Genomic DNA, 21,953 nt, shown 5'->3' with positions numbered 1-21,953 from the left:
ACTTTGAAAACCTGCTTCACAATTTCCGAGCCTGGAAAAGCTTCTGCTTAAATGATTCAATCTAAAACACATGTACAATATTCAAGTTTACAGGTTTTACTTCAGGTTGACTGAGGAAAAAAACTCTTTTAGTTCACATGCATGTACTTTAACACAGTTGTGTTGTATGATAATACAGAACTTGTCATTAACTGTGGTGAAATCCTCTCCCATACTTTGGGACGTGGGTTTGCCGTGTGTTTTTCCAGCGTTTCCTAGAATGTCTGGTCAGGACCGTTTTCTTGGCAGACGACTTGTTTACTCATTTTCAGATCTCCTGTGGAAATGTTAACATTTCTTTTACAATGGAGAAATATTCTCTAATATTCTCACAGTTTTTTTTGTTCCTTCCTCCTTGTCTTCTCTCTCTGCTGTCGCTCAAACTGGGGCCCGGCTGATGCCAATCGAAATATTCAGGAATGAAAAGTTCTGATCACCTCTTGATCGGATGATCTTCTTCACGGACATCTTTAAAATGATGAAGCTCCCCCTCACGTTCTCCTTCTACCCCCTCTTGCCTCCTTTTTAACTGCCTTTCGTCACTTTATTCAGATTGAAAATGAAAATGACGCACGGTTTCTCTGCCACGACCCGAAGCTTTCGGATCTTTAAAACTTCGCCTCTGCCATGACGCGGGTTCGCCCGTTCACCTTTTACAGTTTTCTGCTTTCCACATCGTTCAGGTTAATTCAGCGCCTCAAGAGTTCACGTTCACCTTGCTTTTCCTGCACAAAAAAAAAAAGAAGCTGATTCTCGTGTAACGAACATGAATTACGAGAGTGTAGAACGAGTCAAACTGCATATGACGGTGTTATCGAGTCCACTGATGTGATGCGGCTTGGTGTAACTCAGCCTGAACACTCGGTCCTGCCACAGTCCTCTAATCCTGTGTTTTTATGGTCAGGAATACGCCAGAATTCAGAGGAGTTCTTTGAAAACTCCTCCATCGACAAAATGGTATTTGTTGCTCCTCAAACCAAAAATCAAACCTCTGACTTTTGTTGTCGAAACTCGCGAGCATGAAGAAATCCTGGTAAAAACACACTCAAAATAAATATTCGAGGCTGGTAAGATAAAGTAAGCGATGATGGACGTGTGCAGGCTCGACAGGCGATGGGAGGACGTCAGCGCGCGGAGACGCTGGCTCTCAGTCAAAGAAGCTCTGTATTTTACAGGCCTGATAAAGAGAAAAACTGAGGTCTCTGACAAGTGGCAGTTCTCCTCTGCATGTTTGCTCCAGTCAGCTGGTCTGGTGCTTCTGCTGGGAGGACATTTCAGTTGAGGTGGCTTGTCTTGTTGTCCAATGAAGTTTGAACAGTCCCGTCTTCAGTCTCTGGTTACTTTGAAGAGATGATTGAGAGGTTTGGTCTTGCGGCTGCATTGCCCAGCCTGAGTCTCCCTGCGTTCATCTCAGACAAACTTGAGATATTTTCCACTTAATGAACCGCAGCTTTGGTAACATCCCACTCATGAGCTTCAAAGTTACACCTCTTGACTTCTTGGAAATCCACAGTATGGTGTCGCAGTTGGCTAATATTTGGTGTGTATCAGTGTATTTCCCAGCTCTACCTCTGTTTTAGCCAGGAATTTACCTGAAACTCACGTCCTTCCTCTTTTTGTTGTTCAGATTAACAGGTATGCCAAAGGAAAAATATGATCCTCCAGATCCTCGCAGATGTTACACCATCATGTCGGCCGAGGAGGTGGCGAGTGGGAAGAAGTCTCACTGGGCCGAGCTCGAGATATCTGGTCAGTACCGCCGTTTTTATCTGAATGTTTAGATTATGGTCCACTGGAACTTGGGTCAACAGAACCAAAGGTTTGTTGAGGACTAGAAGAGCGACTGCTGCTACTGATGGTGAGGAGGAGGAGGATTCCTGCTGGACACACCAGCATCCTGGACCTGAGCTAGCTGATGCTAACACTTCCCACCCACCACCAGCCATTGGGCTAAGCTAACTAGCCTGGACCTGAGCTAGCTGATGCTAACACTTCCCACCCACCACCAGCCATTGGGCTAAGCTAACTAGCCTGGACCTGAGCTAGCTGATGCTAACATTTCCCACCCACTACCAGCCATTGGGCTAAGCTAACTAGCCTGGACCTGAGCTAGCTGATGCTAACACTTCCCACCCACTACCAGCCATGGGGCTAAGCTAACTAGCCTGGGTCTCAGCATGGTTCAGAAAGCAAGAGATTTTCCACAAAACTTGATGTGTTGCTTTAAATGTGAGGTTTGCTCAGAGGCAACATGTCATGCCTTCTTCCAGGGCGAGTCAGGAGTCTGAGCAGCTCGTTATGGACGCTAACCCACCTGACGGCGCTGCACATTAACGACAACAATCTGACCCGCATCCCACCGGACATCGCCAAGCTGCCCAACCTGGTCTACCTGAACCTCTCGTCCAATAAGCTCCGCAGCCTGCCCGCCGAACTGGGCAACATGGTCTCTCTCAGGTAGGCTGCCAGCTGGGCCAACAAGTGTTGGCGGAGAAATTCAGCTCGGCCGATAATCTGTTGACAAGTCAATCACATTCCATTAAGTATGTGTAGCACACGACACGTTGTCAAGAGTCCTGCCCTCATGAATCTTTGGATGCCAGACAATCTCCTCTGCTACGTTTTCGTCCAACACAACCTTTTATTTCTTTCGATGTAAAACCGCATGTTAGCATGTTCATGCCCAACAGTGGACGACCTGAGCAGCCTAAAAACTGGGTATAGCAGCCATGTTCACCTCTTATCATCGTCAGTCCAGCTTGATTTGTGCAGCATGTTTTATTCTATCAATGCAACACAAAATGCTTCCCAGAAAGAGAAGACCAAAAACTTAATGCACGACTGTTTGAATCACTGGAACCGCTTGAAGGAAATAATAAGTGCCAAAAAGAGCTGGCACAGGAACAGTGACAGTTTTGTCTGCTTTCTTACAGGGAATTGCTTTTAAACAACAATCTTTTAAGAGTTCTGCCTTATGAACTTGGGAGGCTTTTCCAGTTACAAACTCTTGGGCTGAAAGGTGAGGACTTTCTTTTTCTCAGTATTATTTATTCGTTACGAAATTAGATTTTAACATTCACCAAATATCCTTGGAGTCTGATTGTCTGGTCAAATGCTGAAAGGGTTAGAAAGTAAATTGAGACGGAAATGTGAGTTTTGGCACAAACATCCACTGGGACCCTGGGATGAAATGAAACGGTTTTGGCGGTCAAAGGTTAAGGTCACCGTGACATCAGCACATCACGGAGGTTCCAGTCACAAAACCGTATTTCTAGACTTTCATGTGGTTGCTTGGCAGGAAACCCTTTGTCCCAAGACATCCTCAACCTGTACCAGGAGCCCGACGGAACCAGAAAGCTTTTGAACTACATGCTTGACAATCTAGCAGGTGAATGGCGTCTTGGCTTCAGTTTACTACACAGCCCTTGATCAGGACTTGTGCGACTTCATACATATGTGTACACACAGCTGCTGCACATCCCCTGTTGTGTTGGTCACAGGCAAGTGAGCACTAATCCTTGATTTCCTCCTGCTGGCAGTGCACCCCGAGCAACTCCCCCAAAGACCTTGGATCACTCTGAAAGAGCGAGACCAAATGATCCCTACAGGTATCTTCTATTTGCCCTTTTATTTTGATTTGCTGAAATTGAAAAAATGCATTCAGAGCCGTTAAGGTATTTTATAGCTAGTGCAGTACAAGAGAGGACCAGCTGAAGCCAAGGGAGCGCAGGGGAACCACATGTGCATGTTGGGCGGCTTTCACCGCATTTGCGAGATTTTCCAGCAGTCAGTTTTATCGCTTGCACCCAGTAGAGGGCGCTAGTGTGCACCTCTTAAGAGAAAATCATACACGCAGGTTTAAAAAACAGGCAAGCAAGAAGCTCCAGAACTCAAGATGCAGCAGCAGATGGATGCGGTGGTGCTGCACGGGCCGACGGAGGAGGACGGGCGCTCTGGTTGTTTGGAGGGGTGGTTTGCCCCGCCCTTCCCGGCGGGTTACTGTTGATTTATTTTTATTGTTTACAACCAACTTACTACATGAGAGTAAGAGAAAAAAAAGTTGATAATTAAAAATTCTTTGGATGCAATGAATTCTCTGAATTCTTTTCTTATGAAAATTGAGGCTCTGTTCTTGTCTGATATGTTCAGGGTTTTTATTTGTACGTTTATTGCTTGAAAAATTTGTGACAATGTTCAAAGACACAAGCAGTGGATGGCAACTGTGGAAAAAAAGATTGCTGGCAAGGAAAGGGTTAATCGAACATGAGCGCAAAATAACACCTGACGCCATGCATTTCGTAGGGCAGCAAACGTGGCGGCTGGTTGAGGATGCTAATTTGATCACGTCTCGCCTCCATGCTCCCCCACAGCCATGTTCACGGTCATGTGCTACAACGTGCTGTGTGATAAGTACGCCACGCGGCAGCTCTACGGCTACTGCCCCTCCTGGGCTCTCAACTGGGAGTACCGCAAGAAAGGCATCATGGAAGAAATCACCAACTGTGACGCTGACATCATCAGCCTGCAGGTAAAGGAGGGACATGTGACATCTGTGACCACAGCTGATTTCGCCTTTGTGGGACAATTCAACATTTTGCTCAAAAATTCAAATGGAAATAGAACAGAGGAGTCAGATATTTGCTTCAGCGCTCGATGCTGCCACACCTGGCTATGGACTCCTGTGTACATTTATGGCACCCCTTCTTTTCTGTGGAAAAATGGAAAAAATGCATGCCACGCTGTTGTGTTTCGTTGTGTTGTCGTCACACGCGTTGATGGCCTTCAGCAGAAGTGTGCTGTGTCTGCAGGAGGTGGAGACGGAGCAGTACTACACTTTGTTTCTGGAAACCCTGAAGGAGCGCGGCTACGACGGCTACTTCTGTCCAAAGTCTCGTGCCAAACTGGTGTCTGAACAGGAGCGGAAGCACGTGGATGGCTGCGCTGTCTTCTTCAAGACCGAGAAGTGAGTTTTAGACTTTGTGCAGGTGCCACAATGGTTCTGGTCCTGGTCCTGGTCCTGAACCTGGGCCCGTGTCGTTCCAACATGCACAGAACCAGACTTGTTATTGTCATTTATTTGGTGTTTGAAGTCGATCTGTTGGCACTCGGCTCGATTATTCAGACCGGTTTCTGTCCTTCCCGGTCAAAATGCTTAGAGCCTGGAATCATGATGCCGTTATCTGATGAAGGCCCGACCAGGTGTCCATGTCTGGTTCTGCTCCGTAAACTGACAGGAAGTTGTCTCTGACAGGTTTACTTTGGTCCAGAATCACACCGTGGAGTTCAACCAGGTGGCCATGGCCAACTCTGAGGGGTCAGAGGTCATGCTAAACAGAGTGATGACCAAAGACAACATCGGGGTGGCGGTCCTGCTGGAGGTCAACAAAGACATGTTCTCTGGGGGTGAGAGTGGAATATTTGACTCTAACGGTTTGTCGGTCGTGCGAATCTCATTTCCTTCATGATGCAAGTCCTCGTCTGTCTTCAGGCATGAAGCCGCTGCAGGAGAGGCAGCTGATCCTGGTGGCCAACGCCCACATGCACTGGGACCCCGAGTACTCGGATGTCAAGTTGATCCAAACCATGATGTTCCTGTCGGAGCTGAAGAGCATCGCTGAGAGGGCCTCAGGCTCCGTGGCGACCGGCTCGCCCACCTCTGACCCGTCTTCCATCCCCATCGTCCTGTGTGCTGACCTCAACTCACTGCCTGACTCCGGTAGAGCTCTTGGTCTCCCACACATGCAGGCACATATTCAAGTCTTCCTCCACTGTGGAGGAGGATTGTTGCTCGGTTCGACACCAGAACATCATTTTCACATTTATCAGTTCAACACCTGGATTCTACCTGCAGGATTTGTAACTTCACAACCAGCTCAGGAAGCCCAAAATGATTTGAACAGGAAAGATGCAGTTCAGCATGTAAAACTAACAAGGCGTCACCCCTCGGCGTGCCTGTGCTGAGATCTGATTATTGATTGATTTCTGAGCTCTCCCTGCTTGGGAGGTGGAACTTCTCCCTGTGGTGTTGTTTGTAGCCTGTTCTCGTGTTCTTGTCCTCCTGAGCATTGGTTTTAGTTCTGGTGTGACTTCCTGTGGCAGCCGGTTTCTACTGAACACTGGCAAGATCCTCACCTTCGCTCAGAAGCAAACTCTCCCTGAGTCTGGGCTCAGGGTGCTCCAGCGCCGTTGAAGTCTGGCGTTAAATCAACTTTTTGATGGCGTGTTCTCCTCTGTGTCATCCAGGTGTGGTGGAGTACCTGAGCAATGGCGGAGTGGCTGAGAACCACAAGGATTTCAAGGAGCTGCGCTACAATGAATGTCTGACCAACTTCAGCTGCAACGGCAAAAACGGCAACTCGGATGGAAGCATCACCCACAGCTTCCAGCTGAAGAGCGCCTACGACAGCAATCTGATGCCTTACACCAACTACACATACGACTTCAAGGTAGACATGTCCCGTGTGAGGGTCCGTCTAGGGACGCACGCGGTTCTTCTTTGAGTCCTAAAAATGAAATATCTGCACATTCTGGTTGTGTCAGCCGCACTCGCTTTGATTCATTGATCTTGAAGAAGGCTTGAGGCCAAAAATGTCATGAAAATAGAAATGTCAGTGCTGTGAATTGTTAAAAATGCACGAAAACTGGCCCCAACAAACAGGATTCTCCTTTCATCAATCTCCAGATGAACTGCAGGTGTCAACATTTTAACGTTCACAGCGCTAAAATCACGACTGCAGCCAGAGTCTCTGCTTTCTTCTACCTGGAAGTCGTCTTGATGAGATCAGCACTGAAGTCTTTGCTGTGGCTGGTTTTCAACTTGAGTTATTGATTATTTTAACGTTTCATACACACTTTTTTGTCAATCAGAGTAAAATAATTCAGAAGGAAGGTTTGGATCAGCGGTGTCCATGGGAGTAGCAGGTGTGCACTGGCGGTGTGCAGCGCGCGGTGTGCAGCCCGCGGTGTGCAGCGCGCGGTGTGCACTGGCGGTGTGCAGCGCGCGGTGTGCAGCCCGCGGTGTGCAGCCCGCGGTCGTCCTCACGCGTCTCCTCCTGTCTGCAGGGCGTGATCGACTACATCTTCTTCTCCAAAACCCACATGAGTGTCCTGGGCCTGCTGGGACCGCTGGACAGCCAGTGGCTCGTCGACAACAACATCACCGGCTGCCCCCACCCCCACATCCCCTCGGACCACTTCTCCCTGCTGGCCCAGCTGGAGCTGCACCCTCCCCTGCCCCACCCGCTCAACCCCCTCAACGGGCTGCACCTGCCGGTCCACAGGTAGTGCAGCCGGAGAGAGCCCCGCCCACTCTTCTTAACTGCCCTCCCCCTTTTTTAAACACTCTCCTCCCCTATCCAGCTTTGTAAAGGACCCTGTACAGTTTACCCCACCCCCACCCGCACCCCAAGACACACCTTCTCAAAAGGAGTGAAGTATTTGCCTGATGTTGCTCCTTTTTGTGTTGTTGCACACTGTAAATGTATGGTAGTTCATCCTCCCATCCTCCCGCTCCCCTTGAAAGGCTTGATACCAAATGTTGGGCTGGGGATGACATTGCAACAGTCACACACACACACACACACACACACACATCTGGGTTGCTGTTGTGTTCTGCCTCCGGTTTGATGGCGGCAGCTCGATTCTGCTCCCACAACAAAAAAAATAATCCGATCAACTTTTCTTTTTTTAGATTTCAGCTCATTCGGGTCTCTCACTTCACGCGGCTGTGAAATGAGTTTTTTTTTTTTTTTTTCCATCTGCTGTGTTTAAGTTGCTATGCCACAGTAGCACTGGGCCCCCACGCTTGACTGGCAGGCGCCAACAGGAACTCGCTTTCACTCCCAGTCCAACTCCCAGGTATTTTTAATAAAATGAGCGACGCTACAAACAGTTGAATCACAGGTGGGGAATGTTGTCGATGCGACAGGTTTGTTATTCATCAGTCAGTTTGTTGTCCCAGGTTTATACTTTCAGTCCTGATCAGCCAAGAAAAACATTTTTGACATCTGTAATTGAAACGTCATTACATGCTCGTAATTTTTATAGTTCAAGACATGCCAGGTCATTTTGTAACACTAAATTGGTTTGTTTCATATGGAAACTGGATTATATAATCATCTCGTGTACATTGATGATGCTTTGTTTTCTGGGACTTTAAATTTCCAGTTGGGAAGTAACAGACGGTGTCCCATGTACGTGTCTGTCAAGTCACACTTTTCCGTATGATTAAGGAAACAGAAGCCGCCTCAGCACGGCGTGGTGACGGTACGGAGGCATCACCGTCACCACTTCCCCTCAATAAACAGTTATCGCTCAATATGACTTTCGCTCGAGGCCTATTAATCCGTGTCAGATCGGTGTCGCGGGGAACGGCGTAGCTCCAGGTAGACACGTCAGCTACAGGCCTAGAAATGTGGACGCAGCACTGGGAAGAGCTGCGACTGGAGGAGGAGGTGCAGGGTGTGAGTGATGCTCTCCCTGCAGCTCTGCCAGCTCCTTTTGTTTCTGCAGAAAACCTGTCGGTACATAAATGCACTCCCTCATGTTCAACACCAGGGGGCGGCGACTGAGCGAGGTGGCAGGTTCTGCAGGGGTCGGGCGGCCTCTCCACGTCCCCCTCCGGTCCCACTTATTTTTCTCTTTTTAAAATTCAGCAGTTCGAACCCCAGAATGACTCGCTTGGTGTCAGTATGTAACTCAACACGCCAGCGTTGAAGCCCCGCCGCCGTCGAGTGGCGTGATGGCAGCGCAGCACCAGCACAGCAGCACTACTGCTCCCAACGCAGCCCCGACGCACAAGTATGACGCGGCCTCCGGGCTTCGTGTTCCCTCTGAAGCTCCAATTGGCCTCCTGGACCATCAGGAAAGAATAAAACTGGCGGTTCGGTTTTATCGACGCTGCACTAAAATCAGCCTCGTTTGAAAACTTTTTCTTTTTTTTAATCTTTATTAAATGTATTTGAGGGAAAATATCCAGACGTGGACTGTCAGGACACTTCTGATTGTGATCTGTTGAGATTGTACTTGACCATTCCGCCATCGCCGGAGTGGCACAAGGACCCGAGAGGGAACCTGCGTGTGATTAGTGACCAGGAGCCGAATGTACTCACGAAGGCTCGCCATCAAATGTTGCTGCCTCTTAACGCTCCTGTGGATTCTAAACTTTGTATCTGTGTGTCAGATGATTCGAACTAATAGCCCTTTATGGAAGTTGTAACTCAGGGCTGTGCTATGCATTCAGCAGTACCTCTCACACGTGGTGTATCTTCTAAACCAAACCAAACAGGAAGCTAGAGTTCTGAAAGCACAGGTTATGTATGTTGATGTTGTGATAACAGTCCCACGTCTCCTTTTCCTTTCCTTTTTTTTTATACAATTCCTGCTCCGTTTCTAAAGCGGATAACTGGGCAAATCCAATTTTTGTCCAAGTTTTGCAAAAAAAAAAGAAAAAAGAAAAAAGCTTTCAGATAAACGTGCTTTGGAGTTTTGAAGTGGAGTGTTTGGTTTTTCTGTGTGGATGTGTGAACGTGTCGGTGTGGATGCTGTGGCGGCCTGGCTGGGTGTGAAAGCCCTCCGTACTACTGCCTTCTCGCCCTGACTTCTAGAAAAGGAAGTACATTTAAATAAACAGAAGGCATACAAGAATCTGCCCTTATTGAAACGCAGCCTTAAATATGTGATTCAGGGCCCGGTTGCCCCGGGAGGCTTGAATCCAGGTCAGCTGGACTTGGTTGTAGCTCCTTGAAGACGTTTTCCTCTCAGGCTCCAGCTGCTCGGCCTCGGTGGCGTTGTTCTCTCAGTCCTTGGACCACTTGTGTGACAGCTGAGTGTCTAATGTAAGTGGTTGTTAAGCTCCTAAGCTCTAAGGGTTCTGGAGGTCCGGTTCACCTAAAAAGACGTTCTCAACATAAATCCAGACGAGCTCAGCGGCTCCCGGGTGGAGGAAACCTCTGAGAGCATTCATTTGTGATGAAGCAAAGGAAAAGCCTTCCTGTTTCGCCTCGCCTACTGTTGCCCTGTTCTCGACTAGCGAGGGGCTGGCGGCCCGACAGCACCGGTCCTGTCCTCAGAAACACCTTCTCCTCTAGAACTGGACCTCCTCTGATAGAAATACGCAAAGCACACAGATACGACAAAGCCTGGAGTACCGGCAGGTCCATGCCGACGCTCCGTTTGCAACGCTTGGATACGAACAAAGTTTTTGCACTTTCCTTCGTGATTCGTGAGTGTCGAGGGTTTGGAGGCTCGGATCAGCGGCAGAGAAAACGACACGTCCTCCCGCCTCCTCTGGTGTCATGTGACTCCGCTGCTGACTTTCGATTGAAGGCATCTTCGAAAAAAAAAATTCCTCCTTTTAGCACACGAAGGGAACATGAGGCGCCTGCTTCAGTTTCACAGCAGGCGAATTGAAGCAGGCTGCACACTACAAGGGGCGTGTAGGAAGAGCAGAGCTGGAAACGCGCTCTCAGGCGTGTAATTCCTCCTGAGCCCAGAGGCCCGACACACGGAACCGCCGCCGACGAGGGTGCATCAGCAGAGGATGACGCATGTGATGTCATCAGCATCCTCACAGGAAAGAATCGCTCCAGTTCTGTACAAGCAATGTGCTTAACTACGTTTGTGAATCACAAATGAAGCTTTTCTATCTTAGAGGGACCGGATCGGTGGTTCTGGCTGCTCTGGTTCTGGTTCTGGCTGCTCTGGAGGCAGGTTGAAGGCGGCCCAGGAGACAGGAAGTAGAAGTTGGAAATGTTTTCTTGACTCCAACCAAGTCCAGTTGCCCTCGATTGAAGAAACAACGACATTTAAATTCAAGCCAAATAATTAAACGGGGACCATGTGACCAGACGTTCAGTACCAGCTTCTCTGTCGTTTTGACACTGGGACGCAGCGTGGTCGGTGCCAAAACAAGTACCGAGGTTCAATGCCAGCCCTACTGGTGCACACACAGGTGTCCAATCAGCTCGGATTCTTTCGTCACATGATTGTTTTTAAAGAGATGAAGCTCCAGTTTTGGTGGAGTCGATCTGTGCGAGCAGGTCAAGGCCGATACTTCACTCCTGAATTCACCTCACAGGGTTTCTGATTTCCTACAACAGCTGTACATAAGTCAGTGGATGACAGCGTCCCTCACGTCTCTAAGGGGAATGTACCATTCTCCAGTAAAAGGGGTGTTTTCTTCCTCACTAATTAAAGCTATTCTTGGTGTGTTTGCCCGGTGCACTATATGAATGCCACCTCCACCTGTCTGATGCTCCTGTAGAGACAAGATCTCTCTGTCCAAGTTTGTTTTTCAACTACGGGCATTTTTCTGTCTCCAGCTAACATGCAGTCTTTCAACTGGTACTTTGTACAATTCAGTATTTCCAGTATTTTGAGACAAAAAGATAAATGTTCTAGGTTTAAAAGCACTTTGTCTCATTGGCTTTCATTTCTCCAGCGTCTCACTCACGTCTCAGGCCTTTCCACAGTCCCACTCGTCCTCCGTTCTGTTCTACTCTCTTTGATACTTTGACTACGAACCTCCTGCACTTCTCCAACAGAGACGAACCCAGGAGGGAGGAACCAGGTAAGGTGAGCCGAGTTCTACGATTTAGGAATTTTACTGCAAAATAAAAGTACCTTTAAACGGCCACCACCCATTACTGACCATAACTATGACACCAAAGACAGAGGCTCAGGCTGAGCAGCAGCGGATGTTGGCGTCCGCTCGGTGGACTTGAACCTGCAGCCTCTGGTTCAGCTCCTCAGAGCCCCTCCTCCCGCAGAAGTCCTTCTGTTCCACGTCTGGCCTTTGTGAGTGTGAGTGTGTGTGTTTGTTGTGCTCTAGATGTTACGACCAGCTGACCGCTACAGGAGGTCATCAGAGTCCCTGATATCTCTGACAAATGGTTTGTGTTTGATACTGGTTGCCATGGATGCGCCTCGAAAGTCATAAACTTGATTGATTGATGGGTTGGTGTGCATAGTTTATATACAGATACATGTGTGTGTGTATGTATCTAGTTATATATATTTATACACGTGTGTATGTATCTATGCACACGTGTGTGTGTGTGTGTGTGTGTGTGTGTGTGTAACCTTTGGGGTGTTATTAGGCATCAAGTTCATTAAAATGCTCACGTGTGTGCAGCTGTGAAATCATGAATATTAATGACACGCCAACGTTTGTACTCGAGTATTTTTGATGCTTGAAGTCCATTTACATTTCAGTACTTTTGGTTAAAATATGAAGAACGTCAGCTGATTTATTATCACTGGGATTTTGTTCTTGTTTTGGCCCTAAAACTGCAGCACCTGCAGGAGGAATACTCCGTTCGGAAACCCCCCATCGACCAGACGCCTCCGTCTTGAAGGTTTTCAGAGGTGCTTTAATGAGTCCTGCCCACCTGGTGAACATCTCCTGATGAGCCTGCAGCCGCGAGGCCTCACCCACCACAACACGCGGATCAGCTCACTTTTACATCGGAATGTTCTGGTTACTGTTACAGCCGTTACGTCTCGACATTCATCAAACGATGCCTTCTACAGGGACAAACGTCACATGGTGTGGTTATCAAGAAACATCGCAGCCAGACTGAAGAGCTGGGAGCTTCTCCCCCTCCCTGCGTGACGTGGAACGGGTCCTCTACACGAGCCGGTGTGAGTCGTGGTAGGTGGCCATGGCTGGCGGGCTCGTCGCATCTCTCCTGGGGGGTCAGACAGAGACGGATTATTGGAGACTGCGTGGCTCAGGTCAGCTGCGGTGAGGCGGCGAGGACTCGGGAGCTGCTTGGTGTTCAGTTTCGAGCTTTATTATTTTTAAAATCACCATTAGAGGAGATGGCGACCACAAGAGGGAGCCCTTCCCCTCCCACAGCCCGCACTGACCCAACACACATCAGGGACGCCCGTCAGGATGGGGAGCCCCCGTCACTGAGTTGATGAAGCATTCTTGCACTCTACGCCTTCGTATGGGAAGACTAAGAGTACACGACTGTGTCCATGTCGTCCGTTCTTCGTGATTCGCGCCGGGGGAGGCGTTCGTTCGACCTCCGCCCAGCAGCGCATCCAGATCCGCCGCGGGAGTCACAACCTCAAGGCAAAGTCTTGCTCTGCAACTTGGAGCATCAGTGACGGCGACATTTCGCGAGTTCTCCAGAGCAACACTGCGGCAGCTGTTGTGGTGACGCTCAGACGCGGACCGACGCCGGGCGCGTCCCCGCTCTCAGAGGAACCCGCTGGCGTGTCTGCTGGGTTCGTGTCCCGGTAAAACTCAATGTTCTCGTTCATTTTGGGCTCTACATCGTAAACAGGATTTTCTGGGATAAAGAACTTTTTTAAATCAAATGAAAATCTTACTTTCTCAAGTTCTCCAGCAGGTTCTTGATCCACTTCACATCTGGATCAACGCAAACTCTCCCGCCGGTGGCCGTGGTGACTCTGGAGGGGAAAGAGGGGCGTTTTTACCGGGAGAAGTTCCACAGCTCCATCTCACCGTGGGTTCTTCTTTCTTTACAGAACCATTTGAAAGTTTTCTGATGTGTTTTTAATTCAGTCCTGGTTCAGTGAGAGTAAAGCTTCGCTGGATCAGAACCATCACCAGCACTCACATGATCTGGGTCCAGCGACAGTATCCCGACGCGGGGATGACCACCAGCCTGCGGATGACGTCATCGGCGATCGGCTGGGAGATTGTTTTCCTGCACACACACCTCTTCCTGGGAAAACCTGGGGAAAAAAATTCAATTCGTGTGGGAATCCTATCAGGAGAAAAGGTACATGGACTTTTTCTGAATAAAATTTACGAACTAATATCAAAAAGTATAGAAGCAATTCTGTACATCCACGATGAAAGTGAAGAAATGACATTAAGATCACGAAGAGAGTGGAGATCAGCGAATATCACCGCTGAAGAACTGCAGCTGCAGAGGGGCATGCATGTGGAATAAATACATACATGTGGAAATACATACACGTGACATAAAGACATACTTATCTAATAAATACATGTGGAATAAATACATACATGTGGAAATACATACACGTGAAATAAAGACATACTTATCTAATAAATACATGTGGAATAAATACATACATGTGGAAATACATACACGTGAAATAAAGACATACTTATCTAATAAATACATGTGGAATAAATACATACATGTGGAAATACATACACGTGAAATAAAGACATACTTATCTAATAAATACATGTGGAATAAATACATACATGTGGAAATACATACACGTGAAATAAAGACATACTTATCTAATAAATACATGTGGAATACATACATGTGGAAATACATACACGTGAAATAAAGACATACTTATCTAATAAATGCATGTGGAATACATACATGTGGAAATACATACACGTGAAATAAAGACATACTTATCTAATAAATACATGTATAATAAATTCCTACATGTACAATAAATACATACGTGTGTGAATACATGCATGTGTGAGTCTCCTACCATGCAGAGGGGAGAAGCAGCTCAGCAGGGCGAGGGCGGCGAGGACCAGCAGGTGTGCGTTCATGGCGGCTGGAGTTGCGAGCTGCAGCAGCTGAGTGAAGGTGGCCGCCGGGGTTCAGGTTTATGAAGCACCAAGAAGGAAGTGAAACAGGAACTTCCCCCTTTTCTGACCAAGCAACTTTACGAGCAATGTGCAACTTTAGTTTTTTTAGTTTTTTTTATTTGGGGGGGTTGCTGACATGCACATCAGACAACTGTTTCATTTTGCATTTATTTATGTCACGTGCTAACACTTCCCATTTACTGCCAGTCACTGTGCTAAGCTAACTAGCCTGGGTCTCAGTTCCCCAGACAAGTGTCTCTATCTTCCCGTCCGTCTCTGGAGGTGATGGACAGTAAGAAGTTGGTGTTTTCCTCTAACAGAGCCTGAACCCAAACCAGGATTTTCGAGAGGAAGGTCGATCAGGTGTTCTACGCCAGAACATCAGGATTGATTGACTTTCACGTGCAAGAGGAGCTCAAAGGAAACAGGCTTGTGTTTCTTACAGGAAATGTGGTTACATGGCTGATCGCTAGATCAGAACAAATGATGTTAGGAAACCTTTCCCTTTCAAACCACTTTTCATGTTTCAGGCCTGATGAAGTGGTTTCTGGTGGAAAAAGAAGACTGTGCAAATAAATCTCATTTAAATAGCGTATGTTTGTGTATATTTAGGAAGTGCAAGTAAAAATTCAAAGCAGCTTTTACTGCATATGACAAAGTTTCCTTCATTCAATCTTGGAATATACTGCTTATTTTCATAATTGAGAACCATGCTCTAATTTGGTTAGATGCCAGACATCAAATCCTTTACCAGAACAGGATGTATATTTCAGGCAGGGACCTCCAGATCAGTACGGAAGTTCAGCTGAGCCTTCTCCTTTGTACTCCCCCGAGACTCCCCAGGACTTCCTGTTCCTGGCTCAGGCTGCTTTCAACCCAGAAGTGGAGAAATTAGCATTTGTTTTTGTCTGAACCAAATTTAACTCGATCGTTTTCTGACAGTTTTAAGAGCTCCGTCGCTTCTTCTGCACCTACAGACGTTTCCTGACTCAGAACAGAACTTTGCGTCCAGGACCGTGACGGTGGGGTCGTTTTATTCTGCGAACACGACTAACGGCGGCTTCTGCTGGAACAAAACCAATGCACAAACATCACAACTGCAGACCTCCCCTTCTTCTCACAATCGAGCAAAAAAGTCCAACTTCCGCCAGCGCACGACCATCACTTCACCTCTGAAAACAAACCAAGTCACCGAGTCATCGGCTGAACTAAACAAGGACACCCCACGCTGGCACAGCCCAGCGTTCACGCGACACAACAAACCGCTTGGCTTCTCCGCTTGGGCGCAAAAATGGAGTCACACACCTTCGCCGCCCATTTGAGAGCAACCGGTCCTGGTGGTTCAGAGATACGGGGTAGGGAGAGAACCTTCGGTGTCGGCAGCTTCAACTCAAAATGAAGGATAAAACCGGTCCCACCAACATCGCATTCCAACTGAAAATTCATCACTTCAATGTGCACAATGAGCTTTGGGAAGCACCGCCGCCGACTCTCTGCACGCCACGCGGCTCCGTCAACCGGTCCGCTCTCTCTGGGTCAGCGTCACTGAGCCACTTCTGCTGTCCTGAACTACAGAGCGCCACCGTCCCCAACACCCCAGTGACGTCTCCACAGTCCACCCTAAAATTCGGGGATCCCTCGCTCATCTCTCTAGAAGTCTCGCCACAACGATCACTGGACACATTTCATCACAGGACACGTTACAGCAGAAAAACGTGGAACACGGAGCCCAGTGGCAAACGTCAGCCCTTCTAAACACCCGCTCCCCATTTTTATCATTTCGAAACGAAAAAACAAACGCAACAGAACTCCAAGCTACAACTGGACACCTCCCTCCTCCCCGTGACCCCTGACCTTCACCCTGCTCCCCGTTCCTGTTGTCTTCTTTTTTCTTTATTTATTCTCCCCTTGGCTCCCACATCTCACTCCCTGTCAGCCTGTCTGTCTGTCTGTCTCACTCCCTGTCAGCCTGTCTGTCTCTCTGTCTCACTCCCTGTCAGCCTGTCTGTCACTTTGAGGCGTCTTTATGGTGCTGTCTGGATCCAGGATCCCACTAAAATGGTTACAGTAGAACAACAATGAAGGAGAACTGTGAATCTGAAAGTATCGCATTGATCGAAAAAGATTTACTAAAAATAAAGTAGTCCTCTGAAGGGGTGGGCAAAAATAATAATAATAATAATAATAACAATGATAATAATGATAATAATAATGACTCCCAGCAAAAACTTGGTCCGTGTTTTATGTCATCAAATTATCTCACACTAAAAGAAAAGTAGAATTTAAAAAACCACGTCACTGTCAGAGCAGGAAGTACGAAATAAGAAAATACCAACGTCTTTGCACCACGAGAGGATGAGACCTTCCATGTGTGGCTTCTGGATTCAAAAGCAGCTGCAATGCTCCGACTGCCGGTTCGTCTGAGACGCCGACACGTTCCACACGCAGGTTTTGGCTTCCAGCTCGCATTCTTAAAACTGAGCTGCTAGGCTGGCTTTTTGTGTCCGAGTTTTACTTGCAGTTCTGACAGTGATAAAAAAGGAAAAATCCCTTTTGATCCAGACTCCATTCAGTGAATGAGCCGTGAGCGACAGTGGCGTCCTGAGAACAATCAGAACGCTCCTGCAGCATCCCAGGAGGAAGAAGACAGGATGATGAAAACGAAAAGAGAGAGAATATTCATGAAATCAGAAACAAAAACTCAAATAAATCAGATATTGACGTTCATATCGGACAATTTACAAAAAAATGAATGTTCCGTTTGTGGTCCTGTTGACATTTGCGAGTAAATGACTGACCAAGAAGAAATGTTATGGATCAAAGCAAAAGAATGAATTTGGCACCAAGAGGGAGTGGCTTGAAGTCATCAGCATTGTAGTTCCACGAATCCTTCGTTTTCTATGAATTAGAACCTAAGAGGCGAATTCTCAGAACATTGACCCGGAGGAGAACGTTGTTCTTGTAAATGCAAAAGAAAAGAACGCTGCAGAACTCAAGTTCCCGCAGCATGTCGCCAAGACCACCCTCAGGCCCGCCACGGTCCTGGTCCATCTGCAGAGCCTACGCCGCCCTCGCCATCACGGGTGAGAGGAGGAGGAAGGCTGTCTGCAGCAGCGCCGAGGCAGCAGGGAGGGCCTCGGGCGGCTCTGATTAAGAAGGGCAGAGGCCTGATCACCCTCAGCGGGGTCGCCCAGCGAGGGCGTCTGACGTTCGGAGGACCACAAACACCCAATGACCTCAGGTGACGTCACTGACGATGAGCCCCGGCTTTGCATCAGAAGATGTCCCATTACAACAGAAAAGAAAGGAAATAGATAAGCAAGAGCAGAAGTCCCCTTTTGGCAGACTTGGATTAACCCACTCAGATTCTATTATAAGCATGTTTAGGTTTCTTCATCAATCCAAGCGAGGCTGTGGGCCGCCCGAGGAAACCACGCCGATCCAGTCTGACCACTTCAGAAAGAGAAGTTAAGCTGCATTTGTTGCATGAAATGAAAAAGAGTCTGGAAATTCACCACATTTCATCATGAAATTAACCATCGCACACTGGAGACGCGAAACTGCATGAAGAACACCAGGTCTGACACCAAGTCTGGGTCCACTTGCTTTCCATCAGCCCAGTATCTGCGCCCAGGTGCAGCGTTCCTCCGCCTGCTTCTTCTTTTAATTCAAATATTGGGTTCAGTTTTTTTGCCACTGAGTGTTTTTGTGAATTTATTAATGTAAAAACTGGGCAAAAAAATCAGTGGTGAGAAAGTGTTTTACACTGCTTCGTTGTTCCAAACGTTGAATTGAAGGTTCCTGTACTGATTGATTTAAACTGATCTCAACTGAGCCAACTAAAGATGAACGTATCAGTCCGCCGCGTCCCCGCCTTCTTCTTCTATGGTAGAAACGTGCAGGCCTCAGTCACTACCTTTCCCTTTTCTAAAGCAATGTTTGTTTATTTCAGTGTGTAGCAAACGGAAGGTGAGATCACTTTGACCATAAAACTATTGTTTGCTGTCTAAGGAGAGGGATTCGGTGATTCGCGACGACCTGACTTGTGAGTCCACCTTCACCTCCACGGCCTCTCAGGTAATCGTGAGGTGCGGCCACCTCGCTCCAAGATGGCGGCTGTGTTGTCTAACGTCAGCTTGTTTGCAAGTGACATGCTAATCAAGCATTTTTATTTCAGTTTTTGTGTTTTGTGGTGATTAAGGCGTGATGGCGTTCATCTTTATCTGCCCCCTACATTTATGAAGGCTATCTGAAAAACATGTTTAATTTAACTTCAATTAATATGCACACGTCATGGTTGAACTGTAATTTCGGAATTCATTTCAACTCTGGAGTACAGAAACTGTAACTCCGTATGTACATTGCTCTGTTTTATTGGTGACGACAGCGACCTCTGTAGGCGTGATTGCGGCAGAGCTCGCCTTGTCGTTGACGTGATGTGATTATTGTCGAGAATATTCGCGTCTTTCCGTCACGAGTCTCGCGTGTGTGCTGAAACACACGGTACGTATTTACATATTTTCTTTTAGGGTTTGTATCCGACACGGAAAGAGATCTGGGAGCGGGAACCATTGACGCCCCATGATGCATCGCGGCACTTGTACATAAACTTTTTTAACACGTACAAACGAACTACAAACACCGAGTGTCCCGGGCGGGCAGTATTCCGTTTACTTTTGATACCTGGATTAGCACGTGACTGGTGTCGGCGTTCATGCGTCAACACCGTAACTGAGCCACGCATGTAGCGGACTTGATATCCGCCATGATGGCTAGGTCAGTTAGCTTTGCGCAGTGGCAGTATCGTAGCCTATGAGGTTTATCCGAGGCGCGATTATTGCTAGTTGAAAACTTTACCCAATACCCCGCCTGGACGACTTGCAATATAGTCGGCCATGGCAATTTTTGACGGTCTTTACGGAGACTGATGGAAGGGTTAATATTAAAGCTCCAATGTAAAGAATTTTGTGTATATGGCAACAGCACAGGTGTGTCCCGCAATATAACGTTGCTGTGGTGATCAATCATTTCTAAGACTGAGGTTGTCACAGGCGTAGTACATGAAATATTAAAGTAGTGGCGTCAGGTACTACAAGATTTGATATCGACGGGATAGCAAGTAAATACAAGGCGAGTATCACCGATACTTCGTACTGGAAACCACGTGAGCGTTGAATAATGTTGTGGTTTTTTTTGCCGCTGGTTATTCGAGGATGATAAAACACGTGACAAAGGTTCAGGGCAAACAAACCTATTTATTGATAACCAACCACAATGTGAAGCAACGTGACAGTTTGGAAATAAAGCTATTCCCTGAATGATAGTTTGATAAAAGTTATAATCGGGATAATAGTTTCTAAGAATTAATTCACAATAGTTAATAATAATGATTGTGTTGTAGTGGTGGTGAACCTCCCTCTGGGATCAATAAAGTATCTTTCTGTCTAATCAGGTTGCCTCTGATTACACTGAGGGCCTGGGGGGGCGGGGGGGCGGGGGGGGGCAGGGGGGGTGAGGGGTGCTCTGGACCGAAGCTGCACTCACGTGAACTCTGAGGAAACTCCATGAATTTGCTGGACGTCAAGAAAAGAAACTGCAACAGAAGCATGGATGTCATCTGGCTGGTGAGGTCAGACGCCGGCTCTCACCGCGGTATCAATACTATTGATTGATTGATTGATTGGCTCTGTGGAGGCCTAGAACTACATTCCAGTAAAGTTCGTAGGCGAGCACAAAATACTTGATCGCAATATGGGAAATGGACTCGCTTTTCTACCTCAGCGGCACTCAAAGCTCCTTACAGTGTCGTCTCATTCACACACTGATGGTGGAGCTGCCAGGCAAGGCGCCATCAGGAGCAATTATGGGTTCAGTGTCTTGCTCAAGGACACTTGGACACGGTCACCGGGGTCGAGGATCAAACCAGTAACCCTTCGGTTGCTAGACAGCCACTCTACCCCTGAGCCACGCCGCCCACAATAAAAGTGTTTTGTTCAGAAACAACAGAACAGCAGCAAAACAAACGAAAGAAATCCCCGATGTTTTTATGTGTGGATTTTGTTTTCCTGAGTCAACAAAAATGATCGCTTGAGATGAAATCAAAGTGTTTTTTTATTTTTGAGGTAGAAGTTGAGAAACAAAGATTTCTCCCCTTCAGTGCACTTCTGCTCTGGATTTCTCTTCAATTAAAAAAAAAGTGTAGAAACTGCAGTATTTCTGTCACAGTAAACACAAAAAGAGTACTTATAGTAGGAAGTGATATCAATGTCAGTAAAAGTATTTCTTTGATCCTCTAATGTTCTCCGTCTCTGCTCATTCCGCACTCGTGATGTGACGCTGAGGTTTCTTGGGGTTAAACTCTGCTGTTCATCTTTTCTTAGTTACTGATTATTATGATCATGATTGTCACTATTATTATTATCATGATTATCACTATTATTATTATCATGATTGTCACTATTATTATCACTATCATGATTGTCACTATTATCATTATCATGATTATCACTATTATCATTATCATGATTATCACTATTATTATCACTATCATGATTGTCACTATTATCATTATCATGATTATCACTATTATTATTATCATGATTATCACTATTATTATCATTATTATTATCATTTCTCTAAACGTCCTTCTGTTTATTGTCGTTTTGTTGGCTTCACTCTTGTTTCAGCTTAAAGGAAAGAGAAACTTGTGCCAACTGTGGTTTTGGAGGAGATTTTCATTAAAACAAAACTTAAAGGGAGCTGAAAGTGATCGATGTGGCGATGACCATCGGCATGCTGGGACATCTGGAGTGACGTGGGTCCTGGGGGGGTGAGCTTCATCCATCGGGCAACGCCAGGCTGAGGAATGAACGGTTGTGAGCCGCCGCCATTTGACGTCGCCAGTGTGAAACTTTTTCTTCTTTGAATTTCTTTTTATTAAAGATGAAGTGATCGGACAGGAAGAAACGTTCCGATTCACAGGAACACAGAAGGTGAGGAAAAATGAGAGCAGAAGAGGCGGCGCCATCCGCCAAACACGATTGTGACCTCGTCAGGCCTGGTTCAGATGCTGAACGCCTCCGATGTATCGAGGCGTTCGTAGATGAAATATTTGGACGTGAGGATGAAAAAAATGGTCACAAATTCAGAGGGTTTACGTTTATGAGTGAAAAGAAAAGGAGCGAGAGGATCAAACGTGGCCACTGCAGTCTTGAGAAAACACGGCACGCAGATTCACTGATGCGAAACCTGAGGGAGGCCGCGGTGACATCACGCGCCCGCGGCCCGATCAGGCCAGTCAGAGTGACTCCGCCCCTCCGATTCATCAATCATTCCCTCTCCGGTG

At 47.1% G+C, this 21,953-nt stretch overlaps 2 protein-coding genes and 1 non-coding gene across 3 annotated transcripts in view; 2 read left to right on the top strand and 1 right to left on the bottom strand.

Annotated features, from left to right (window-relative positions):
• cnot6l (CCR4-NOT transcription complex, subunit 6-like) overlaps window positions 1–11,574 on the top strand; it is a 12,648-nt gene extending 1,074 nt beyond the window's left edge. Inside the window, exons 2-12 of the mRNA XM_086205775.1 lie at window positions 1,667–1,788; window positions 2,310–2,496; window positions 2,973–3,058; window positions 3,338–3,427; window positions 3,579–3,647; window positions 4,410–4,567; window positions 4,848–5,002; window positions 5,291–5,442; window positions 5,528–5,755; window positions 6,283–6,485; window positions 7,102–11,574. Of these exons, the coding sequence (XP_086061901.1) occupies window positions 1,677–1,788; window positions 2,310–2,496; window positions 2,973–3,058; window positions 3,338–3,427; window positions 3,579–3,647; window positions 4,410–4,567; window positions 4,848–5,002; window positions 5,291–5,442; window positions 5,528–5,755; window positions 6,283–6,485; window positions 7,102–7,323 (1,662 nt within the window). The 5' untranslated portion in view covers window positions 1,667–1,676 and the 3' untranslated portion in view covers window positions 7,324–11,574. The remainder of the gene's footprint in view (window positions 1–1,666; window positions 1,789–2,309; window positions 2,497–2,972; window positions 3,059–3,337; window positions 3,428–3,578; window positions 3,648–4,409; window positions 4,568–4,847; window positions 5,003–5,290; window positions 5,443–5,527; window positions 5,756–6,282; window positions 6,486–7,101) is intronic.
• Window positions 11,575–12,280: 706 nt separating this feature from the next.
• On the bottom strand, window positions 12,281–14,585 carry cxcl13 (chemokine (C-X-C motif) ligand 13). The gene is made up of 4 exons (XM_086205249.1): window positions 14,506–14,585; window positions 13,632–13,749; window positions 13,381–13,461; window positions 12,281–12,728 (listed from the first exon to the last, which is right to left on the bottom strand). Exons 1-4 carry the CDS (start codon window positions 14,567–14,569, stop codon window positions 12,668–12,670), a joined length of 324 nt encoding a protein of 107 aa, XP_086061375.1. The 5' UTR covers window positions 14,570–14,585; the 3' UTR covers window positions 12,281–12,667.
• A 4,806-nt stretch (window positions 14,586–19,391) lies between these two features.
• LOC147259679 (U4 spliceosomal RNA) lies at window positions 19,392–19,532 on the top strand. The gene has a single exon (XR_015116706.1). It is a non-coding gene; the product is annotated as a U4 spliceosomal RNA (small nuclear RNA).
• The last annotated feature ends 2,421 nt before the right edge of the window (window positions 19,533–21,953 follow it).

The sequence above is a fragment of the Aulostomus chinensis genome, chromosome 6, assembly GCF_037954235.1.
Source record: "Aulostomus chinensis isolate RoL2024-O1b breed Wild chromosome 6, RoL_Achi_v1.0, whole genome shotgun sequence".
Classification (NCBI taxonomy): domain Eukaryota; kingdom Metazoa; phylum Chordata; class Actinopteri; order Syngnathiformes; family Aulostomidae; genus Aulostomus; species Aulostomus chinensis.
This window is presented reverse-complemented; position numbering and strand designations above follow the sequence as displayed.

Excerpts from the sequence above, each read along its gene's own strand:
- cxcl13 (XM_086205249.1), bottom strand. The coding sequence starts at position 14,569 with ATGAACGCACACCTGCTGGTCCTCGCCGCCCTCGCCCTGCTGAGCTGC. Across the intron at positions 13,750-14,505 it reads CTGCTTCTCCCCTCTGCATG|GTTTTCCCAGGAAGAGGTGT; the intron begins GTAGGAGACTCA and ends TTTTTTCCCCAG. Across the intron at positions 13,462-13,631 it reads TGTCGCTGGACCCAGATCAT|AGTCACCACGGCCACCGGCG; the intron begins GTGAGTGCTGGT and ends TTTCCCCTCCAG.